This window comes from Marmota flaviventris, chromosome 4 (assembly GCF_047511675.1).
Source record: "Marmota flaviventris isolate mMarFla1 chromosome 4, mMarFla1.hap1, whole genome shotgun sequence".
In the NCBI taxonomy this organism is placed as follows: domain Eukaryota; kingdom Metazoa; phylum Chordata; class Mammalia; order Rodentia; family Sciuridae; genus Marmota; species Marmota flaviventris.
In genome coordinates this window covers 125,363,095-125,385,431 of record NC_092501.1, presented here as the reverse complement: position 1 = coordinate 125,385,431, position 22,337 = coordinate 125,363,095, and the positions used below count along the sequence as shown (strand labels likewise).

The 22,337-nt window shown below is 34.6% G+C and overlaps 1 protein-coding gene across 1 annotated transcript in view; it reads left to right on the top strand.

The window, feature by feature from the left end:
* Positions 1 to 22,337, top strand: part of Nufip1 (nuclear FMR1 interacting protein 1) — a 42,843-nt gene that overhangs the window by 3,969 nt on the left and 16,537 nt on the right. Inside the window, exons 3-7 of the mRNA XM_027928853.2 lie at positions 73 to 171; positions 1,238 to 1,300; positions 2,261 to 2,337; positions 14,303 to 14,395; positions 21,594 to 21,784. Coding sequence (XP_027784654.1) covers positions 73 to 171; positions 1,238 to 1,300; positions 2,261 to 2,337; positions 14,303 to 14,395; positions 21,594 to 21,784 — 523 coding nt within the window. The remainder of the gene's footprint in view (positions 1 to 72; positions 172 to 1,237; positions 1,301 to 2,260; positions 2,338 to 14,302; positions 14,396 to 21,593; positions 21,785 to 22,337) is intronic.

The window sequence follows — 22,337 nt, the reverse complement described above, 5'->3', positions numbered from 1 at the left end:
ATAGTTACATTTGTATTATTGACTTGAGATTTACCCCCAAAAGCCTAATCCCTCTTCTTTTTTTGTTTACAGAAAAGAAAGGAACAAGTTTTTCACTTATTTTGTGATACCTGTGATCGTGGTTTTAAAGATCAAGAAAAGCATGACAAACACATGTCTGAACATACAAAAGTAGGTTTCCTTGGTTGTTCTGAAATTTATGTAGCAAAATGAAATATATATTTTATATATATTTTTGACAGAAAATTCGGAGTGTGTGTTTCTTAAAAGTTCGTAGTTGTTATAGAAATGTTCTTTGATGACTTGATGAATAGAGACAGTGGCATTGGAGTTTGTGGTTTGAGAGAGGGATGCCCTCTGCTTCAGGGATAGTAAGATACCAGCATAGAAGGGAGAGGTGGCAGCTCTTTGAACATGAGCACCTCCACTGCTTGTTAAAAGTTAGGTCCTTCCCTCTCATTGTCCTGTGCATCTTTGTAAATTCTTTTTCCTTAAAGAGGTTAAGGCTCAAGGTCAAGGTTAAGGTTCCTTGACTATTTAACCACACTATAATTTGCCTTAGCTCACCACCTTGTAAAGATGCTGTGGATCTTAAGTATTTTTTGAAAAATTTTATCTAGAATGTTTTTAAAAGTTAAAAAAAAAAGAAAAAGAAAGTTCTTAGTTTGAAAAAGTTCTCTCTTCATTTATAGAAATATTTTTCAACTTTAGCACATTTTATAGCATTGCCGATGTCAAGCTTTTTACCTAAATGAAGTAAATGAAATATACTGTGCTATATACTTTGAAAATGTTATTTCTTTATTTTTCTCTTTTCTTTCTCTCTTCCTCCCTCTCCTTTCTTCTTCCTTCCTTCCTTCCTTTCAATTTAACCCAGGGGTGCTCTACTTTAAGCTACTAGGGATTTAGCCCAGGAGTTGCTGTACTACTGAGCTATTTTTAATTTTGAGATGAGGTCTTGCTAAATTGCCCAGACTGGCCTCCAACTTGTGATCCTCCTGCCTCAGCTTCCTGATTTTCTGGGATTACAGGCATGTGCCACCGTACCTTACCATCTTTTCTTTTTAAATACAGCTGTGCTTTGGAGTGATCTCTGTTTTGCTGTTGACATAAGAACAAAGTAGTATGGCTGTATAGATGGATAATTATATAACAAGACCAGAATACATCTCTGTATATGTAAAAGGGTAAACTTAGTGTGAAAACATTAAATAGTCTTTTTAAACAACTGTTACAGTGTCCTGAAGTAGATTGCTCTTTTACTGCACATGAGAAGATTGTCCAGTTTCACTGGAAACATGTAAGTCTTTGAGTTTTTTTAAACTTTTTCTTTTTTTGGCTACATGCTCTTCTTGTTTTATTAATCTGTTCTTTCACGGCTTTTTATTCACTTGGTCTAATAAGAAGTAATATTTATGGAGTACTTTGTAAGGGAGTTTTACATCTCTTACTCAATTTTATCCTCACAAACAACTGTGTGAATAGGTAAATATAGGCCTAATTCTAACAGATTAAAAATATAATATTCCTAAGAATCTTGCACTTGAGTTTTTTGACTCTAAATTTTGTACTGGTTTTATAACTTGCTACTTAATGTTTAAAAAATTTTTTGGTTGTTGATGGACCTTTATTTTATTCATTTATTTTTATGTGGGGCTGAGAATCAGACCCTGTGCCTCCTACTAGGCAAGTGCTCTACCACTGAGCCACAATCCCAGCTCTTAAAATTTTTATGTCTACTCATTTCTTCAGATGCCATCCTCAATATTGGTTGGTAAATTATTTACTTGGATATTTAAAATCAATTGAGAAAATAGGTTATTATAGCTCCCCATCCTATAAAGATGCTATGGATCTTAAGTATTGTTTGAAAAATTTTATCTAAAATGTTTTAAAAAATTTAAAAAAAAGAAAGTTGGCTTTCCTTGGTTGTTCACAAATTTATGTAGCAAAATGGCCTTTTATTTATATTTTTAATAGAAATTTGGAGTGTGTGTTTATATATGAAAAAAAAGAAAAATTGGCTTTATAACTACAGTTATGTTACTCCTTTTGTTCCCCATCAATAACATTAATTTAAATATATGAGAAATTATTCCTTTTTCCTTAAAGGAAAAGTCATAATAAGGATGGATAAAACCTGCTTAACTTAGTTTTAAAATAATTTCTGCTTATAAATTTAGTGTTTGATACAAAGTTTTCCAGTCAATCAGAAGCACACAATATGCTTCCTGGTGTTCAGCAGGCTTTTTGCCCCTAGATGCATGCTCCTGGTATGAAGAAGATCAAGTTAGACACGCCAGAGGAGATTGCAAGATGGAGGGAAGAAAGAAGAAAGTGAGTATAAAGAGTTCACAACTAGAAAAATAAACTTCTTATACTGTGGGTACTTCAAAATAATGGCCAGTCTGATCTTAATAACTTGTAAAAGGAAATTTGTTTTTTTTAACATTGCAAATATTCAGCTGAAAATGACTAGTCCTTCAGAGTTGGTACATAGTAACTTTAAGAATATTGCTACTTGGGGCTGGGGTTGTGGCTCAGCAGTACAGCGCTTGCCTTGCATGTGTGAGGCACTGGGTTCAATCCTTAGCACCACATAAAAAAATAAAATAAAGGTATTGTGTCTGTCTACAACTAAAAAGAAAATATTTTTTTAAATTATTTTAAAAAATATTGTTACTTGATTTTAAGATAGACATGTATTTTTTAAAAGTGTAGTTAAATTCATTGAATTCCTTTGTAATGTTAGCGCTAGGGAGCGGGACTATAAGCTAGTATTATATGAGATTATTACTGAATGTAGTTTTCTTGGGGAGACTTAATAAGAATTCTATTTAGATAACAAATATTTCATAATTGGACTATATTCTTTGAGAGGGAGCTACTGTAAGCCACTATTAGATATTCAGTGACTGAGGCATTAATGGGTGTGTGCTTTTATTTTTAAAGTGTGTAATACTTTGCTATGTTTATTCTTTTGATTATTCAATAGAGAATTGTTGAATGGTTGCTATGTGCTAGGCAAAGGGGATATAGCAATGAATAAGACACATTTGCTATCTATAAAAAGACCAGGAATTCATTTCTGTAATTAAAGTTTAAGAAATTTGAGCCTTTCATTATGGCTTGTGGTTTTAGATTTGTAAGGTAAGAAAATTTAGTTGATGTCTAGCTAGAATATATTTATGAAAAATCCCACTAGGGCTCTGTTTTACTATCTTTTCAGATACTTCATCCTGAAGCAGAAGACTAAGGCTCAACTATTTTAATGATCAGTGTACTTTTAAAGTCAAATGCTATTTTCCTGGAATTAAAAAATGAGAGCCTAAGATGAAAAAGAGAGAAGTTATTTTTAAAGTTCAAGAAAGATACTTAATACTCTTTGGACTAGCAGGTTGCATTTGTCCTTTGTTCAACTTAGAAATTTTCAGTTTAAATCCATTTTTGCAGGTAGTGATGTGCCAGATGTTATCAGCTGGTTTCTAGTTTAATTTTCTAATGTTAGCAAGAAATCTCAGCAACCTTTGAATATTTCTTAATGGAAAATATGAGATCCTTGAGTAACTTCTTGACAGTAGTTTAGTTTGAAATTTGAGGTAAATGTTCTGTATTTGAAAGAACAAAGATTTTGCAGTTTTTGACCAAGGTCAATTGTAAGCATTAGATTCTGTGAAAAAGTTAGTTATTGCCTTTTAAGACTTTAGAGGTAATTCTGAGGGAAACCAGCTGACAATGATGGTGTTGAAGATTGTATCCTCTAGTTGGGTGGAAGTGGCCTATTAAGACACTAAGATTTTTTGTTTTTCCCCTTGATACTTATCTCTGACTTTGATCAATTGGAGGACAATACATTTAAGTGGTGCTTTCCCTTATATAAATGTTTAATTCTTTTGAGGGAAATGAAATGGTTACTAGTCAGCAATGATTATAAAGTAAATGAAATTATTAAATTCTTATTGAGTCATGTTTTAAGTTTACTTAAGGCAATAAGGAAGGTCAGAAATGAACTTTAGATTTGCTAACTTTGGTTCTTTTAGTTCTAGTGGTTGTATAAATTAAATTTTTACATAAATGGGAAACATGGAACCACTATTAAATTAATGGTAAGCAACTTCAATGATTCTTCTACTATGTAGCTATTGCCCTCTCCCACAGTCCTCCACTTTTCTTCCCTTTCAGCATGGAAGAGGAAGAGGACCTCATGTAGTCTAGAAGGTTAGGGTTTTTCATGACTAAAGAAGGTTGATCTGAACTCAGGACTATGAAAAGATAAGGAGTAGGCAGGGAGTAGTGGCCAGTGATTGGCATGTTCAAGGAGCTGAAAGTATAGATAAGAAATTATAGAGCTTTAAAAGGGTGTCTGATGCAGGGATGGAGAGAACTGGTGTATGCCGAACATTTGGGAGGTGAAAATAGACAGTACTTGGTGATTAAATGGTTATGAGGTTGAGAAGGAGAGAGGTTTTCAGGGGACTTCCAAGTTTCTGGACTGAGCACTTCAATGAAAGATGGTAGCTGAGATAGAGAACCCTGGAAGGAGTCAGGGTTGATTTTGTATACTTTGATTTCATTGTTATTTTAGCTGCTTGAAGATGTTGAGTAAGCATTGATACTTGGCAGGCCTGGGTCAGAGATTTTTTTTGAATTATGGAGCTTTGAATGTGGAATAGATCCCGAGGGGGGAGAGGGAGGCAGAGAGAAATGAAAAGAGAGGGTAGCCTAACAGAGAATCTTGATCCTTTCCAACATTTAAAGGTCTAATAGAGACCAAATATATCTGTGGAGTGGGAGCCAGACAGGCATAAGAAATAGGACTTCCTATCATGGAACAGTGGAGGAGAGAATTTCAATAGAAAGATTGGATTAGCAATTGAGATTGCTAATGAAAGCTCACATAAAACAAGAACAAAAAGTGACAATAGATTTTGTGACATATGTTGGACCTATGTTGATGGGGATTCCAGATGATTATTCCATGGCCCTTCTGTGAGCTTTCTGCCATCTGTTCGTAGTTCTCTCTTCAATTCTACCATCTACCCCCAGTAATTCTTAACAAGAGAAGTTGTCTTTGCCACCTGCTCTTGGCATGATAGATGCTGCAAAGGTAGTATGTATAGTTTGAACTCATTCACTACCTTTTAACCTTCGGATTTCCAGTGTTCTTCACTTCCATGCGGTTTCAGCCACTTACCTTCATGGCCACTGAATTTTCAAGTTAGACATACTCCTTTTTTTTTTCTATTTCTTTTTTAAAATTTTTTGTAATTGTAGATGAACAGCATGTCTTTATTTTATTCATTTATTTTTATGTGGTGCTGAGGATCGAACCCAGTGCCTCACATGTGTAAGGCAAGCGCTCTGCCACTGAGCCCCAGCCCCAGCCCCCAGACATACTCCTTTTTGATCATCCCTTCCCACACATCCACCCACCTATTACTGTTACCCTCTGTGTGGGTTTGGACTAGTTGAGTCTTCCCATCCCTTAACTTGTGTTTTACCTTCTTTCTTGCACTCCCTTTCTCTCTTCACTGCCTTACCCAACATAGCGCACTTCAGCCACTCGGGTCAGTACCTCAGTGCCCTTAAATAACATCATCCATTGTTCTTTATCTCACTCACCTGGCAGTCTTGACCCTGGTTCAATGTAAAGACGTTCTATGTCTTGTTCCAGAGAACCACACAATTGAAATATACTCTGCAAGTGAATGCCCAGCAGTGTTATCTGACTTAAGGAACTTACTTGATGATGAGAAGTTTTATTTTATTTTTTTTGTATTTGTTCTTTTGTGGTCGAAAATTAAATGTTCAGTATATGTATGTTTCTTAGTTATACAGAAGACTGTGTAATATAAACTTAAAATTTCTGTTAAACTGATTTTATCTTAGCAAGGTGAAAATAACAAATCAAAGCTCCTTAAAACTGGCACTCAGGATTCTAATGTGAGCTAGTTTATCTTTTTTGATTATTGTCACATTATTACTTAGAGAAATTTAGGGTCTCAGCTAAACTTGCTATTTATCATATTTCATACAGGTTTTTAGACTTTAACCTCTCAGTTTTCTTTTTCTTCTTTTTCCCACGCTGGGGATCAAACCCTGGGCCTTGGTCATGCTAGGAAACTCTTCTTCCAGCTGAGCTACATCCCTAGCCCTTGACCTCTTAGTTTTGCTAATGCTTCTAGAAATTTTTTTTTAATTTATTTATTTGTTCTGATTTGTTATACATGATAGCAGAATGCATTTCAGTTCATAGTACACTAATGGAGCACACATTTTCATTTCTCTGCTTGTACATAGAGTCACACCATTTGTGTCTTCTTACATGTACCTAGGGTAATGATGTCCATCTCATTCTACCATCTTTCCTACCCATGGGCCCCCTCCCTTCCCTTTGCTCTATCCAGAGTTCCTCTATTCCTCCTCTGCTCTCCCCCACCCCCATTATGGATCAGCATCCAATTATCAGAGAAAACATTTGGCCTTTGTTTTTTCAGATTGGCTTGCTTCACTTAGCATGATATTCTCCAACTCCGTCCATTTACCTGCAAATGCCATGATTTTATTCCCTTTTAATGCTGAGTAATATTCCATTGGGAAGATATATATATATATATATATATATACATATATATATATATATATATATATATGTATATATGTATATATATATATATATGTATATATGTATATATATATATATGTATATATCATAGTTTCTTTATCCATTCATCTGTTGAAGGACATCGAGGTTGGTTCCACAATTTAGCTATTGTGAATTGTGCTGCTATAAACATTGATGTGCCTGTGTCACTGTAGTATGCTATTTTTAAGTCCTTTGGGTATAAACTGAGGAGTGGGATAGCTGGGTCAAATGGTGGTTCCATTCCAAGTTTTCTAAGGAATCTCCATACTGCTTTCCAGATTGGTTGTACCAATTTGCAATCTCACTAGCAATGTATAAGTGTGCCTTTTCCCCCTACATCCTTGCCAACACTTATTGTTACTTGTATTCTTAATAACTATCATTCTGACTAGAGTGAGATGAAATCTTAGAGTAGTTTTGATTTACATTTCTCTAATTACTAGGGATTGAACATTTTTTTTTTCATATATTTGTTAATCGATTATATATCTTCTGAGAAGTGTCTGTTCAGCTCCTTGGCCCATTTATTGATTGGGGTTTTTTTTTTTTTTTTTTTTTTTTTCCCTAGTCACTGCTCTTAGCCCAGCAGAAGTCCTGCCATGTTGGGGGATATTTTTCCCCTCATTTCTTTAGAGGAATGTCTTGCTGTTCTTTCAATATGGAGTCCCCTTCTATGCCTATTTAGCATAGATGTCCCTTATTGCCCTGTTGGCAAACTTTTTGCATTTGTTTTTTATTCTTGAATAAATGGTAAGCATTAGGTAAGAATATCTTTCACATGGCTTTTAAATATCCCAGGGTATCAGAGATATAAGGAATGCTTGTAAATATTAATAATGTAAGTGGGGTTTTAAATTATTTTTATTTTGGTTGTAATTCTATTTTGTTGCATACAATAAGTGATTAGAGAAAGCTTGCTGAAATTTTGAACAATACTCATTGTTTTTAGAGAAGTTGGGCAGAAATGTGTTGATCTGATTAGTAGTTATGGTTGCAAGTCAGTAATGTCACCAGTAGCACTTAAAATGCTGGATTTTTGAGCCTCAAATTCTCACCACATAGGACAGACCACTGAGACAAACCCAAGTTATTTCTGAATGCACTGCTTTCTAAAGTAGCTTGTCCCAGCCTGAATGTAAACTGTGCCCCCTTGTGGTTTTATGAAACAAGTGCTTAAAGAAAAATACTTCCACTGGCTGGAGAAACTTGAGAGTATTATTATTTGAAGGTGAAAACTAGCTTAGGTAGTATGTATTTATATGACAGTCCCTGGTTAAAGACTAGTTTGATTTTCTAATGTTAGCAGGAAATCTCAGCAACCTTTGAATATGGATTAGTGGAAATTATGAAATCTATGAGTAACTTCTTGACAGTAGTTTAGCTTGAAATTTGAGGTAACTATTCAGTATTTGAAAGAGCAAAGGTTTTGCTATTTATGACTAAGGTCACCAAAAACAAACAGGAGTGGACTCTTGCCTTTAAGACTCATATTTCCAAGTGGAGATGTAGGAAAAATAAAAAAGAGGTGCCCATAAGACCATGGCAATTGAAGCATTAATTTTAGCCATGTAGGGACAATAATGTCTGGTCTTTCAGAGGCACATCAGTTTGTTTTGCAGGGTTTCCTGTAAGAGGTGAAATGCTGCCCTAATTTGTTTTAAGGTATAATATAGCATAGTGTATAATTCACCCTTTTTAATGGGCAGTTATGACAAATGTATAAAGTTACATAAATACCACCACAAATAAATATAATGGTGTTTCATCACCTCCAAATTCCATCATGTCCTTTGTGGTTGGCCTCTCCTGGCAACCACTTATCTGTTCTTTTTTTTTTTTCCTCAATACTGTTGATTGAATCTGGGGGCACTTAACCACTGAGCCACACCCGTAGCCTCTTTTATTTTTTACTTTGAGATAGGGTCTCACTAAATTGTTGAGGCTGGTCTTGAACTTGTAATCCTCCTGCTTCAGCCTCCCGAGTCACTGGAATTATAAGTATGCCCCACTGCTCCTGTCAAAACTGTGTTCTGTTCATATAGTCATGCCTTTGCAGAGTGCCATGTATGTATAATCATGCAGTATGTGGCTTCTTGAGTCTGATTCAAGGTTTATCTATGTTCTTGTATGTAGCACGATTCACTTTTTATTGCAGAATGTTTTTTTCTTTCATTGTGTGGTTGTATCAGTTTATTTATCCTTTTCCTAATTGAGGGTTGATTCCAGTATTTGACCTTTATAAAGCCTTTATAAAATTCATATATAATTTTTGTTTTGAGTATATGTTTTATATTTGACTTGGATAAATACCTTAGAGTGGGATTGGCTTGTCATAATGTTAAATACATGTTTACCTTTAAAAGAAACTGCCAAATCTTTTAGTGGGAGGCATTTTAGACCAAGAAATGCCTTTTGAGCATGAAAAGTATTCAGATTAAAGTGGGTGGCTAGGGTGCAGTGGTGCTTGAATCATTTAGGATCATGCTCCAGGAAATGGAACTTTACAACAGTGGCTTAGAACAAAGAGGTCTAAACACACACACACACACACACACACACACACACACACACACACACCAGAAAAGGCTGGGCTGCCGTTGTTGCTCGACAGCAGCACTGGGCATCAGCTCTCTCATTTTTCTTCAATAAGTTTTTTTTTTTTTTATTTTGCCCACCAGAAAGTTTCCACATATCCAAATATTAAGCCCATATTCTAGGCATAAAGAAGAAAGAGGCAAAAGGACACAGCCCAGTTTCCCCCTTTTCATTGGGAAAGCAGTAGATGTGTTTTTAGCTCTAACCAGGAGATATCCATATAGATCTCATTGGCTAGAAGTAGGATGCTTTGCCACCTTCAGTGGCAGTGGAATTGATGGGATGTCCCCAAACAAAATGGTTAAGGAAGAGGGGAGAACATACAGTTCGCAATGTTTGCCTTGGAATTGGTGGCACAGTTTGAAGCTTTTTGAATTTCAAAGCTGTTATGAAATTTGGAAGTAAATTCTGAATAAAGGGATGTTTACCATGCTTATTGGTGGATTCTTTTTATGAAAGACAGGTGGAGGTTGAGGAGATATTTAGCTCTAGTTTCTAGAATGTGGGCTAAGGGTACACTGACCAAATCAGAAGTGCCTTGTAAAAGGAATGGGCAGTGTATTGAGTGAAAAATAGAGTTATAGATTTGTGAATTTTAGAGATGTTTAAACAGAATGAGGAAATTGGGTGAGGGTGACAATTTTGGATGAGGTGTATTTGTTCCTGTGATGTAGCTGTGTCCATAAGTGCTCTGGCCCAGTATGGTAGCACACATCTGTAATCCCAGAGGCTCAGGAGGCTGAAGCTGGAGGATTGTGAATTCAAAGGCAGCCTCAGCAACTTAGTGAGGCCCTAAGCAACTCAGTGAAACCCTGCCTCTAAATAAAATACAAAAAAAAAAAAGATTGAGTGGTTAATGTCCTTGGATTCAATCCCCAGTACCAAAACAAAACAACAACAAAAAATTGCTCTGATATTATCTTTTTACACTTGGCAAATTCATCTAATGTTCTTCCATATCTTATTTCCCAAATTCTTGCTCATAGTATATTCTGAAACATTCACATTATGCCTCATTAATAGAAAATATGGAAAATATTTCTCTCCTTTTGGTATGCCTGATAGATTTCTCAAAAATACACTAATACTCTCCCCACCAGCAGTTTTATTTGTTTGTTTTTTGTTTCTGGTACCAGGAATTTAACCCTGGGGTACCTTACCACTGAGCTACATTCCCAATAAAAATTTTCAGTTTTTATTTTGAGACAAGATCTCACTAAGTTTCTTGCTAAGTTTCAGGCTGTCCTCAAACTGGTGATCCTCCTGCCTCAGCCTTCCTCAGTTGCTGGGATTACTGGACAGAATGCACCACCACACCCACCTAATTAAAAAAAAAGTCTATTATGAAAACATACTTTCTAGGTTTATGTTATTTTCAACTTCTAAAAAAAATGTTACTTGAACTCCTAAAAAGAGTGAATTCTACATTGGTATGTCAGAATAATTCTGTTTTTTAGAATTTTATCTTTCTTGTGAAAGCTACATTTTTTCTGAGGAACACACTGTACTTTTTGACATGCAGGAAAGATAAAGTCTTCGTGTAGTTGCTATATTAGAAAAACTTGCAGAATATTTCCCAGAGTAGAACTTTTAAAGTTGGAAGAAACTCTATAATTTGCTTTGTTTATTGCTCCTTTGTCTTTAAAGAACACACATCTTTGTCTTTATCCATCATTATTTTTTTCATATTAGCCAAACTCAGTGGCCCACTGTATTTAAAAACCACAAATCTTCCCTCTAATAGCTTACAAAACAATATATGCCTTTTGGGGAAAAGATAATTCTTTCTTAATTCCTGATCTGTGAGGTACAGATGTATGATTTGGCATTAGGTGATACTGAGTGGTAGAGATTTATTTCTAAAGTTTGTTTCTAAAATCTTTCTTTTTTGGAAGCAGTGTCATATATTTCACAGCGGATAGGGAGTCCACTAGGTGGAGTAGTTGTAATTTTATTTTAGTACTCACTGTGGCCCAGAAGATCCTTTTATGTCCCTAGTTTATGCAAAATTCCAACAGAGGCGATTTGCTCTTTAATAAAGTTACATCTTTTTGAAGTTCAGAAAGTCTTTGAAATAGAAACACAATCATATCTTACGTTGAAGCAGTGTGTTTCAGTGAGAGTAAAGAGGGATTGTATTTTACAGAGAATAAGCCTAGAAGAAAAGTCAATGAGTGGGTAGTAATTTGAGAATAAGGAAAAAGTTGAAGAGCATAATGTGACTTGAATGATAAGAGCTGAAATAATGATTGGTACAGTTTTGCCCATTTATGAGTTAGTAAGGATTTAGTACGTAAGGATTGTCATCAGAGACTTAAGGTATAGGCAAGGGGGATGTCAAAGAGGATGTAAGAAGTGAAAGAGGGAAAAAGAAGAGGAGCATTTGATGTCAAGACCAGTTCTTGGGATATTGAGGAAAGATAGAGGAAGTCAAGGGAAATAGTTATTTTAGCAGATAAAAATATAGGGAAACTGAAAATATCCCTTGTTGCATCTTTATAACTTTGTAACATTCTCTAACAGGAGATATTGGAGCAAGTTTTATAATTCTGTAATCTAAAGCATAATTTATGATTTTTTTTAGTAGTGTCTTTGTTATTTTGTATCTTCAAGAATCTGAACTATATCATATCCTTTACTTTTCCTTATTCTTATATCTGTTTTATTTTGGTGGAGTAGGGCTTCCTGGTTGTTGTTGGTGTATGTGGCTGGGTCTTGAGTTTCTGGTTTCCTTCCTTTGTGATAATTTTGTTTTCTAGTATCTTTATATTCCCTAATTTTTAGTCTCTGGGTTCTGTATAAATAAGAATGGTACAAATTTTGGAAGAGGATTTGATTCTTTTCAGCACTGAAAAATAGAATCTTATAACTCTGGAAGGGATATTTAAAAGATTCTTTACCTTTAGGAATATGATATTTTAATCTGCCAGAGCAAGAAAGTTAGCTGTTTTGAAAGCCTTCTACTGGCAAGTTTCCATAGAATCTTTAATTAGTCTCATTTAAGTAATTCTTATATCTTTTGAATCCACTTTCTGCAACAAATGTTTAAATTCTTTTCCATTGATAAGCACATACTTAGCATCTGCTTACCTGTACAAGATGCATTGCGATACAAATTGTATTGTGTGCTCTGTGGCCCACCATGTTAACCATCTGCAACACTTAGAACAAAAATAGCGAAGAAACACCATAAGGACAAATAAGAGAACTTGAGAATTGTGGCAGGGTTGAGGATCTCTGAGTTCCCTATCTAACAACTGTGGGACCTGTGAAAATCATCACTGTTTTTCTCATCATTTCTGCATCTGCATATTCTGTCTTCAGATTGAGAACAGCTGGCTACCATCCTCCCTGTAAGACTATTTTATTGTCACTTCTCATCTTTTAGAGGCTGTAAATAGTTTCTTTCATCTTTCTTCAGAGGTTTTATTTTTTCACCCTCTTAATCAACTTGGAGTCTCTTCTGAATCTCTTCCAAGTTTTATTTTTCCTTAATGATCCTTTTCAACTGAACTGACACAGTGCCTTGAGAATACTGACCATTTTTGAGTATTATGGGAAGAAGAGTTTGCATTTGAACAAGAGCCAGAGTCCACTTCAAATAACCTTAGATTATGTGTGTCTTCTAAAAGTATAGTCATATATTGCTGACTTGCTATCAGATTTTTATCTCCTGTGACCTTGATCTTTTCCTCTTAGGTTTATTTATATCTTGGACATTCATCATCTTTTATTTATGGAGGTTATTTTTCTTGGCTGGATGTATTGCTTTGTACTGCCCTTATTGAAATTCATCACCTTTTTTCTGATTACTTCACCACCTACCAGTGTCATTTCCATTCCCATCTTCCAGTATGGCTAACCTCTAGGCCTTATATTTTATTGTCTGTGCTACTCAAGTTAGTCATGCAGATGTTAAGAAGAAAAAGATGAAGTGTTCTAGAAACAATGGCAGAACACAATTTGTTAACGTTTCTCAAAATTTACCCTTATCGGTGGCCAGGCTGTGTGGTGAGAGCAGTCTGTGTTCCCCTTCTTTTGTGTTTTTTTATATTTCAGTGCTCTATCTTCTTCAGCATCAGAGTTTGAGGCCTGTATCTCCACATAGCTGTGCCAGGAAACAAAGAAAACGATTCATCTTGCATATTGCTGTCAGATTGTATCTTAATCACAGCCTCAAACATGAGTTCATAACTTTCTGCAGCTTTTCATCACCTTCTGACTTAAGTATAAACTTTTGGCCTGAACCTCCCTTTCCAGTCTGACTGCCTGTAACTATTTTAAGTTTCATAGAAAGTTATTCCCTGGGTATCTTTTGGACTTTCTGAGGTCTTGATTTGTTTATGTTGTTTGTTCTACTTAGAACACTCTGAAGCTCCCTTATGGTTGCTATTTCTTAACAGCATTTAAGACCAATTTCCTTTCTTCCTGGATTTCTGCATTTTGATATAATCTTTCCTTCCCCCCACCAAATCTTTGTGTGGGGGGGGGAGGGGGGCGGGGGGTGCTGGAGATTGAACCCAGGGCCTTGTGCATCTACCAACAGAGCTATTTCCCCAGCCCCCACCCACCAAATCTTTATAGTCTTTTGGATACTTATTATATTTTGTCTTATGTTACAGCTGTTCTTGAGCTTTTCCTGTTCTTCCTGAGAGACAATTTTTTGAGAACTATCACTTATTTTGGTAACTTTAAGTGTATCTAGCATATATTTGCATAAGTAACTGAATAGACTTAAATTTTTTCTTAAGTAATTGTAGGTACATGCTAAGTAGACATATTAGATCAGTTTGAGCACGTTATATACTTTAAAAAAAATTCTAGCATAAGCTTCTTACCTAGTTGTAGACTGGTAGCAAAGTTGGTGGATCAGCAGCTGGTCTGTGCCTTGAGTAACATAGTTACAGTTTAGATTCTTCCCTCTTTAAAAAATTCTAGAAGTAATTGAAGATTTTTATTGATTTCTTTTAGTCATTAAAAACTTCTAAATTCAGTAGTTACTTGGTTGCTTAAAGTTATACTCAAAAAACACTTTCATGATTAACTTCTTTTATTTTCTAGAAATTACCCAACTCTGGCTAACATTGAAAGGAAGAAAAAGTTAAAACTTGAAAGGGAAAAGAGAGGAGAAGTATTGACAACGACACAGTATGGGTAAGTTTTTTAATATTGTTGATATTCTCAGTGCTCATTTTAACTGAGAATATGTATGTTATACAAAGGAGCAAAAACCAAACTCTTAAAATCTCTCCATTCCCAATTCTGAAATCTTTGCTTTAGTAACTCTTTTTTTTTTTTTTTTTTTACTTTTTATAAAAAATATAGTGAAGATATAGTAAACAAGTCCTTTTAATATTTGTCTCCCAGCTAATCTTCTTTCTCAGAGGCAACCCAGTTTATTTTTCCAGAGAGCCTCCATTTGTATAGGACATAAATGAAGGATATGGTCTTTTTTTTTTTTTTTCTCCTTCCATTTTTGACACTAATGCATTTTGTTTTTTAGACATTGAAATTTTTACTTGGAGATCATCCAATATTAATATATAACAAACCTCTTTATTATTATCATTATTGTTTTAATGTAATACTGTAGATTAAACCCAGGGCCTTGATCATAATAGGCAAACACTCTGCCACTGAGCCATACCCTGAGCCCTTTTTGTTCAGGGTCTAGACTAGCCTTGAACTTGTAACCCTCCTTCCTCAGCCTCCCAAGTACCTGGGATTACAGGCATGAGCCACCATCCTGATCACAAACCTCATTCTTTAAAGATGTGTAGGAAGTTTACAGATGTCCTGCCTTTTTGTTGTTTTAACTAGTTAAGTTCTTATGAGTCTTTAACTAGTAAAAAGTGGCCATTATTGCCTTTGTACATAAAAAACTTACCCAAGTATTTCTAAGGATGGATTCCTAGAAATGGATTTGCTGGGTTAAAGGGTATGTGTGTTTATAATATTGATAGATGCTGCCAAATATCTGTCATAAAAGTTGGCCCAGTCTGCTCTCCCATTGGCAGTGTATGAGATAATCTTTCCACAACGCTCCCTTTCACTTTCATTGAATTTTTTTCAACTTTTTCATTTTGTTTACTTTTTATTGACATTGTAATATAATTACAATATATAAATCTTAAATGCAAAGTTTGATGAAGTTTTTACGTACATAAACATGCATGCACACAGACTCCAGCACATCTGTGTAACCTCCACACAGATTAATATACAGAACATCTTCACCTCACAAAGCTTTTAAGCCTTCCCTGCTCCCCAGTGGTAACCGCTTTTCTGGTTTCCATCATCATAAATTTACTTTGCCTGTTCCCAGAACTTTATATAAATGAAATCATATCATTTGTATTCTTAGTTATGTGATTTCTAGGGCACAAAATTATTTTGTGAGATCTATCCATATCATATGTAGTTGAAAATTGTTTCATTGTTATTGTTCTATAGAATTTAGTTTTGAGATTATGTATATAATTTTAATATTCTGCTGTTGGTCATTTGGGTTATTTTTAGGTTGGCCTGTTGTGAATAAAGCTGCTGTAAACTTTCTTTTGCACATATTTTACAGTATTTTGTGACATTAATACTCATTATTACATATGCTAGGTCATAGGGTAGTTGTATGTTTAGCTTTATTGGCTAGGGCCAAACAATTTGCCAAAGTGGTTGAATGAATTTGTCCTTCTGCTAATGGCATGTAATTTTTCTTTTACATTAATCAATAATTGGTAATGTTGCACCTTTCTCCCATGTTGTGCCAGCTCCCTCCTGACTAATGGTGTTGAGCATCTTGTCATATGCTTATTGCCTGTTGTAATATTCTCTTATGAAGTACAAGTTCAAGTCTTTGACTAGTTTTTGATTGGGATTGCTTTTCTTGATTTGGAGGATTTCCTTAGATATGCATTTGAATGACATGTGTGTATATATTTATCTCTTAATCTTTGGCTTGCCTTTTTACTCTCTTAATGTTTTTATTCTATTTTTTAAAATATATAACAGTTAATAATTACTCAGATATCTGGGTCAGATGGAAGCCAGGCACATCTGCTGAAAAGGTTCAGCCATAGCTGGGGTTTGGTTGGTTGATAGCTAGGATACCGATGTGGTTACTGTTTTGATGCTCTTCATTCTTTTATGTAGATCCATCTGATGCTTATTTCCTTTTGCTTGTAGAACTTCCTTTAATATTTCTTATAGTGAGCTGAGGGTCTGCTGACGATTACTCCATTCAGCGTGTGTGTCTGAAAAAGCCTTTATTTTTGCATTCCTTTTTTAGAGGATATTTTGGCTGTATATGTACTTCTGAGTTAACAGGTTTTTTTTTTTTTTTTTTAATTATAATGCTATCAAGGTGTTGCTCAGTTTTTCCAATGAAAAAACCTCCTCTTATCATTTTACTGTTTCTTTATACAAGTGCCTGTTTTCTCTGACTCCATCAGGTTTTGAGCAATTTGATTATGATGTGCCTTGGTTTTCTTCATGTTTTTTGTGCTTAAGGTTTGTTGAGCTTCTTGAATTATGAGTTTATGGGTTTTGTTTCAAATCAAAACTGAAAAAATTTTGGCCATTATTTCTTCAATTTTTTTTTTTTCTTCACCTCCCTCTCCCTTTCAGTGACTTCAGTTACATGTATATTAGGCTACTTGAAATTGTCCCTTAAGTCACTAATTCTCTTCATTTTATATAATTCTTTTTTTTCTACGTGCCTCATACTAGTTTCTGATGCTATACCTTTATGTTTATTATTCTTTCTTGTGCAGTGACTAATCTTGCATTAATCTCATATTTTTGTCTCGATGTATATTTTGCATTTTTTATCTCAGACATTACTTTTTGAACATGAGGACTACAATTATCATAACTGAACTTTGCTAATTCTAATGTTTGTGTCAGTTCTGGATCAGTTTGTATTTTTCTCCTCATTATGGGTCATGTTTTTCCTGCTTGAATGCATGTCTAATTACTTTTGACAGAATATAAGAAAATTCCACTTCATTGGGTGCTAAATATTTTTACATTCCTTTAAATGTTCTTAAAAATTTGGCAGGGGAGGGAAGGGTACACAGCTAAGTAGCTTAACAACAATCTGATCTTTTTGCATTTTGCTTTCGAGAATTGTTGGGTGTGACCAAAGCAGTATTTAGTTTGGAACTAACTCTTCCTCATTACTGTGGCATGTATTTTCTGAGATACTATCCTATGCTGGTAGGTGAAAACAGGTACTGTGTTCTGACTCTCATGTGAAGGTGTAGGCACCATTACCTCTAATCTTTTGGGTGGTTCTTTCGTGGCCCTTGTATAGTTTTCTTGCATGTATGGGCTGATAAGTTCTCTGCTAAATAATTGAATTTTCTGTCTCTTACAACTTTTTGCCCTCTGTGAATTTCTGAAAACTGCAGAAGTCTTTTTCCCTGGAGTCCCAGTTCCAACTCCTCAACTTAGGGAGTCCACCAGGTTCCAGCTGGGTGCAGTCCTCCTGGCAATCTGGAAACTCTCAGGCAGTAAGCTTGGCAATTGTAGGGCTCACTGCTCATTCATTTCCCATCTCTCAGCAATCAGTATTCCTGTTGCTTGATAGCCTGTGTCATAGAAACCCTTGTTTCTGCATTTTGCCTAGTTTTTTGTTGTTGATTCAGATGGCAGGAAAAATATGGTCAGTGTTCCTTTCTTTTGACCAGAATGGAAGTTCCTAATGCTGTCATTTGATAAATGAAAGTTTTAAATTTTCACCCAGTCTAATTTATCTGTGTTTTATTTTTATGGTGAATACTATTTCTTGTTCTGCTTAAGAAAACTTTCTGAAGGAGTTCTTGAAGCTATTCCTCTGTTTTTATAGGAAGATTTGTTGCTTTACCTTTCCTAGAATTAACTATTGTATAAGGATTGAGGTCCCTTTTTAAAAATTTCCCATTAGGAGTTTCAGTTGATGGAGTTTTAATTGTTTTGCTATGTAAATACCAACCAAAAGTAACCTGGTATAACATTATTAGTATCAGACTAAACAGATGTTAAAGCGTGACATCATTAGACATAAACAAGAATATTTTATAACCTTAAAAAGGTCAGCGTAGCTGTGCAGGGTGATTCCTATCTGTAATACCATCTACTCAGAAGGCTAAGGCAAGAAGATTGCAAGTTTGAGGCCATCCTAGGCAACTTCTCTAGATCCTGTCTCAAAATAAAATACAAAAAGGACTGGGGATATTGCTCAATGGTAGAGTACTCCTGGGTTTAATCCCTTACACTACACATATACACTGAAAAAATACCAAAAAAAAAAAAAAAAAAAAGGAAGACCACTACAATAAAAAATTGTATGTATCTAATAACATAACTTTATAAAATAAATATCAATACATTTCGAAGGACTGAAATCACACAACCTAAGTGAAATTCCACCAAAAATTGGAAGACAACTAGAAAAACCCTAAATGCTTGGAAATTCAGCAACACATTTAAAATATAAACTACTAAAACTGACTCAAGAGGTTAACATCAGACTTTTTTTTGGTAGTTGCCTATTAGGAAAACTGAATCCATAATTAAGAACCTTTCTACAAAAGAAATTTTTAGGTCTTGATGGCTTCACTCAAATTCTTTCATGCATTTACAGGACTATTACCAGTTTTATAAAACTCAGCATTTCATTTTAAGAGTCCAATATAGGGGTGAGGGTGTAGTTCAGTGACAGAGTGCTCTGGGTTTGATTCCTAGCCCCACAAAAAACAAAAACAAAAAAGAACAAGAGTCCAATATATATAATCTTGAGGACATTATAATAATGGAAAATAAGAAGCATATATATAGAGTAAATACACAAAAGTCCTAAACAAGGGCTTAGCAAATCAAATCTAGCCAAATGAAAAAAGGGCATACATCATGACCAAATGAGATTTATTCTAGGAGTCTGATAACTGAAAATAAAATGTTATTTAACACATGAACATAATGAAGGAGTAAAATGATATTAGATTAATGCATAAGGAAAAATATATGGTAAAATCTAACATCTATTCTTTTATTATTTATATGTGACAATGGAATGCATTACAATTCTAATTACACATATAGAGCACAATTTTTCATATCTCTGGTTGTATACAAAGTATATTCACACCAATTAGTATCTTCATACATGTACTTTGGATAATAATGATCATCACATTCCACCATCATTTATAACCCCCTGCCCCCACCCTCCCCCTCCAACCTCTCTGCCCTACCTAGAGTTCGTCTTTTCCTCCATGCTCCCGCTCCCTATCCCACTATGAATCAGCCTCCTTATATCAAAGAAAACATTGTACATTTGTCTTTTTGAGATTGGCTAACTTAGTATTATCTTCTCTAACTCCATCCATTTACCTGCCAAATATAGGCAGATACATAGAACAGAATAAGGATCATAAACAGATCCATTGATAAACAATCACCTGACTTATGATAAAGATGGCAATATAATGCAGTGGAGAGAGGATAGTGTTTTCAAAAGCCTGTTGCTTTTTAAATGTTTTGTGTCATGTTTAAAGTGTATTTCTTACATAATATATAATTTGGATTTTTTTAACTTTTTTTTTTCCTTTTAAATAATCCATTCTGAAGGTAGGGGGTGTATCTCAGTTTTAAGAGCGCTTACGTAGCATGTGTGAGGTCTTGAATTTGATCCCTGGCACCCCCCGCAAAAAAAAAAATAAAAATAAAAATAAACTGAAAACGTTTGTCTTTAAATAGTCCTCAGTTTATACATATGTACGTATATACGTATATGTACGTTTATGTATATATATATAAATGTAAGTATATGTAAAGTGTAATTGCTAATGTAGTTTTTCATCACCATCATTCTATTTGTTTCTCTTGTTTTATTTTTTAATTTGTCATATTGTTACTTCCTTGCTTTTTTTGATTGAGCTTTTTTTAATGCTCCATTTTCATCTATATTAGCTTTTTAGTTAAAATTATTCCTGAGTCCATTTTATAGACATCTGTATTTTTACTTATACCTTTTGTAACTGTTTTAAAGTATTGATTAAATGAACTTTTCCTTTCAAAGGCTTGTCAAAAGTAAGGTGGTAGAACTACATTCTCAAATGAGGGGTAGAGTACAGATACCAGATATACTAGTTTTTAAATAAAATCTTATTGATCTTATCAGTTAAGGATCATCCTAACTCATTACATATTAGTGAATACTTTAAAAATAAATATTTAAAAAGCAGCTATGGTCAGATGCAATAGGAACTGGATGCAGGGAAGGTATCTGAGTGGGAGCCCAAGGAAAATGGCATTTTTTCATTGTCCTCGTGGGGCCAGAGACAGAGTATACCAGAGGCAAACCAGTAAAACTGTGCCTGTTTTGCCTGCAATGAAGCTGTTGAGTTCTTAGATCCTTGTGGATGGGTCTTGGAAATTGGTTCATGATAAATTTTGGCTTTCTGCAAAATTTGGAGTATATGTATATGAAGTTTTGGAATGATATTCTGTAAGAGTTATAGTGACCCTGAAAGGATTTTGAGCCCTTGGATGGCAGATGTAAACTGAATATATTGGTTCAACAAATGATTCAGAAAGTGTTATAGTAATAACTATAGTTTATTAAGGGCTCAAGATGTTACCTTGCTCTAAGTGAAGTACTTTATATTATCTTAATTCTCTCCATGTCTCTGATTTCCATTCTGTAAGTGAAGGAGTGAACAGGCTCAGGGATATTAATATATCCAAAGAACACAGACAAAATTGAAATTTGGACCCAATTTCTAATTCTGTCACCTCATTGTTAATGAAAAAAAGAAAAAAAAAAAGGAGTTTTGCCCAAACAATGGCAAATTGGAATAGCATGCATGTCCTTGAGGAAATTCAGTTCTACCAGAAGACACTTTGATTATTGTTTAGAGAATTTATTATTAATGAATTTTTGTTGTTGTTCTTAAATTGACTTAAATTAGAAAATGCCTCCTAAGTACTTGTTTTCTTTGTAAAAGAGGTAGTTGTGTGATTGAAGAGCACTTTATTTAAGATGGCTGTAGAATTGTGATTTGTCAGTGATTGCACAGCACAGCTCAATTTCAGGGGGCAAAAATATTTATTGGTGGTAATGTGTGGCTGAGGATGAATAAAATATGGTGTATTGTAGAGTGTTATCCTTTTAAAGTTCTACTAACACCTCTCTGTCTTTGGGAACCACTGACTTTTGTTTGTTTTGGTCTATTTAATGTACTAGGCAACAAATGATTGGTTTAACATCTGGGTTTTTTGTTTGTTTTTTTTTTCATTCAGTAGTCTTTTTCAACTTTTCCTTGAAAGGTTAGTGACTTTTATACCAAGAATTGCATTTTTCTTATTCCAGCAAGATGAAGGGGATGTCCAGAAATTCACAGATGGCCAAGATCAGAAGTCCTGGTAGACAACACAAATGGAAAAATGATGATGTCAAACAGAGCGGTGTCCCTGGATCAGAAAACCTCCCTGGTTCAAAGCCTGAAGGTCCACCTGAGGCAAAGGCAGATCCTCTTGGCGTTTTGATAAATAGCGATTCTGGTAAGTTAATAGGAAAATAATGTGTTTATAAGCATACAGACAATGATGTTGAAGTTGGTTACTCATAGCCCCTTTTGTGGAAAGCTGGATAACACATACATAAAAATGTAGAAAGATGCTTTTTTTTGTTTGTTTTTAAGAGAAGTCTCTTGTGGAAAAGCCTCATTTCAGAACATCTTTTCTGAGTCTTGGGCCGGAATTCATGGGGCAGGCAGGCTATGGGAGAAAGATTTGTTGGGTAATTTCCAAAGTATGCTGTAATCTTGGGAGTTGTTTTTTTTTTTAAAGATTGTTTTGAGTTTCCATAGATGCAATTTGGCCTTTTTACATGTTTTTTTTTTTTTTTTTTCCTCTTGCTTATAAATCAGTAATTCTATGGAAGCCAGTATTTATACTACTGAGCACAATCATGGTCCCTATGGGCAAATGACATTAATTCATTGTATTTGCATAATAGTATTTTTCTTCAAAGTATAGAATATATTTTCATATGTTTATGGTTTATCCTTAAATTCCTTGTATAACTAATAGGACAAGTTGACTCTTGCTTTAA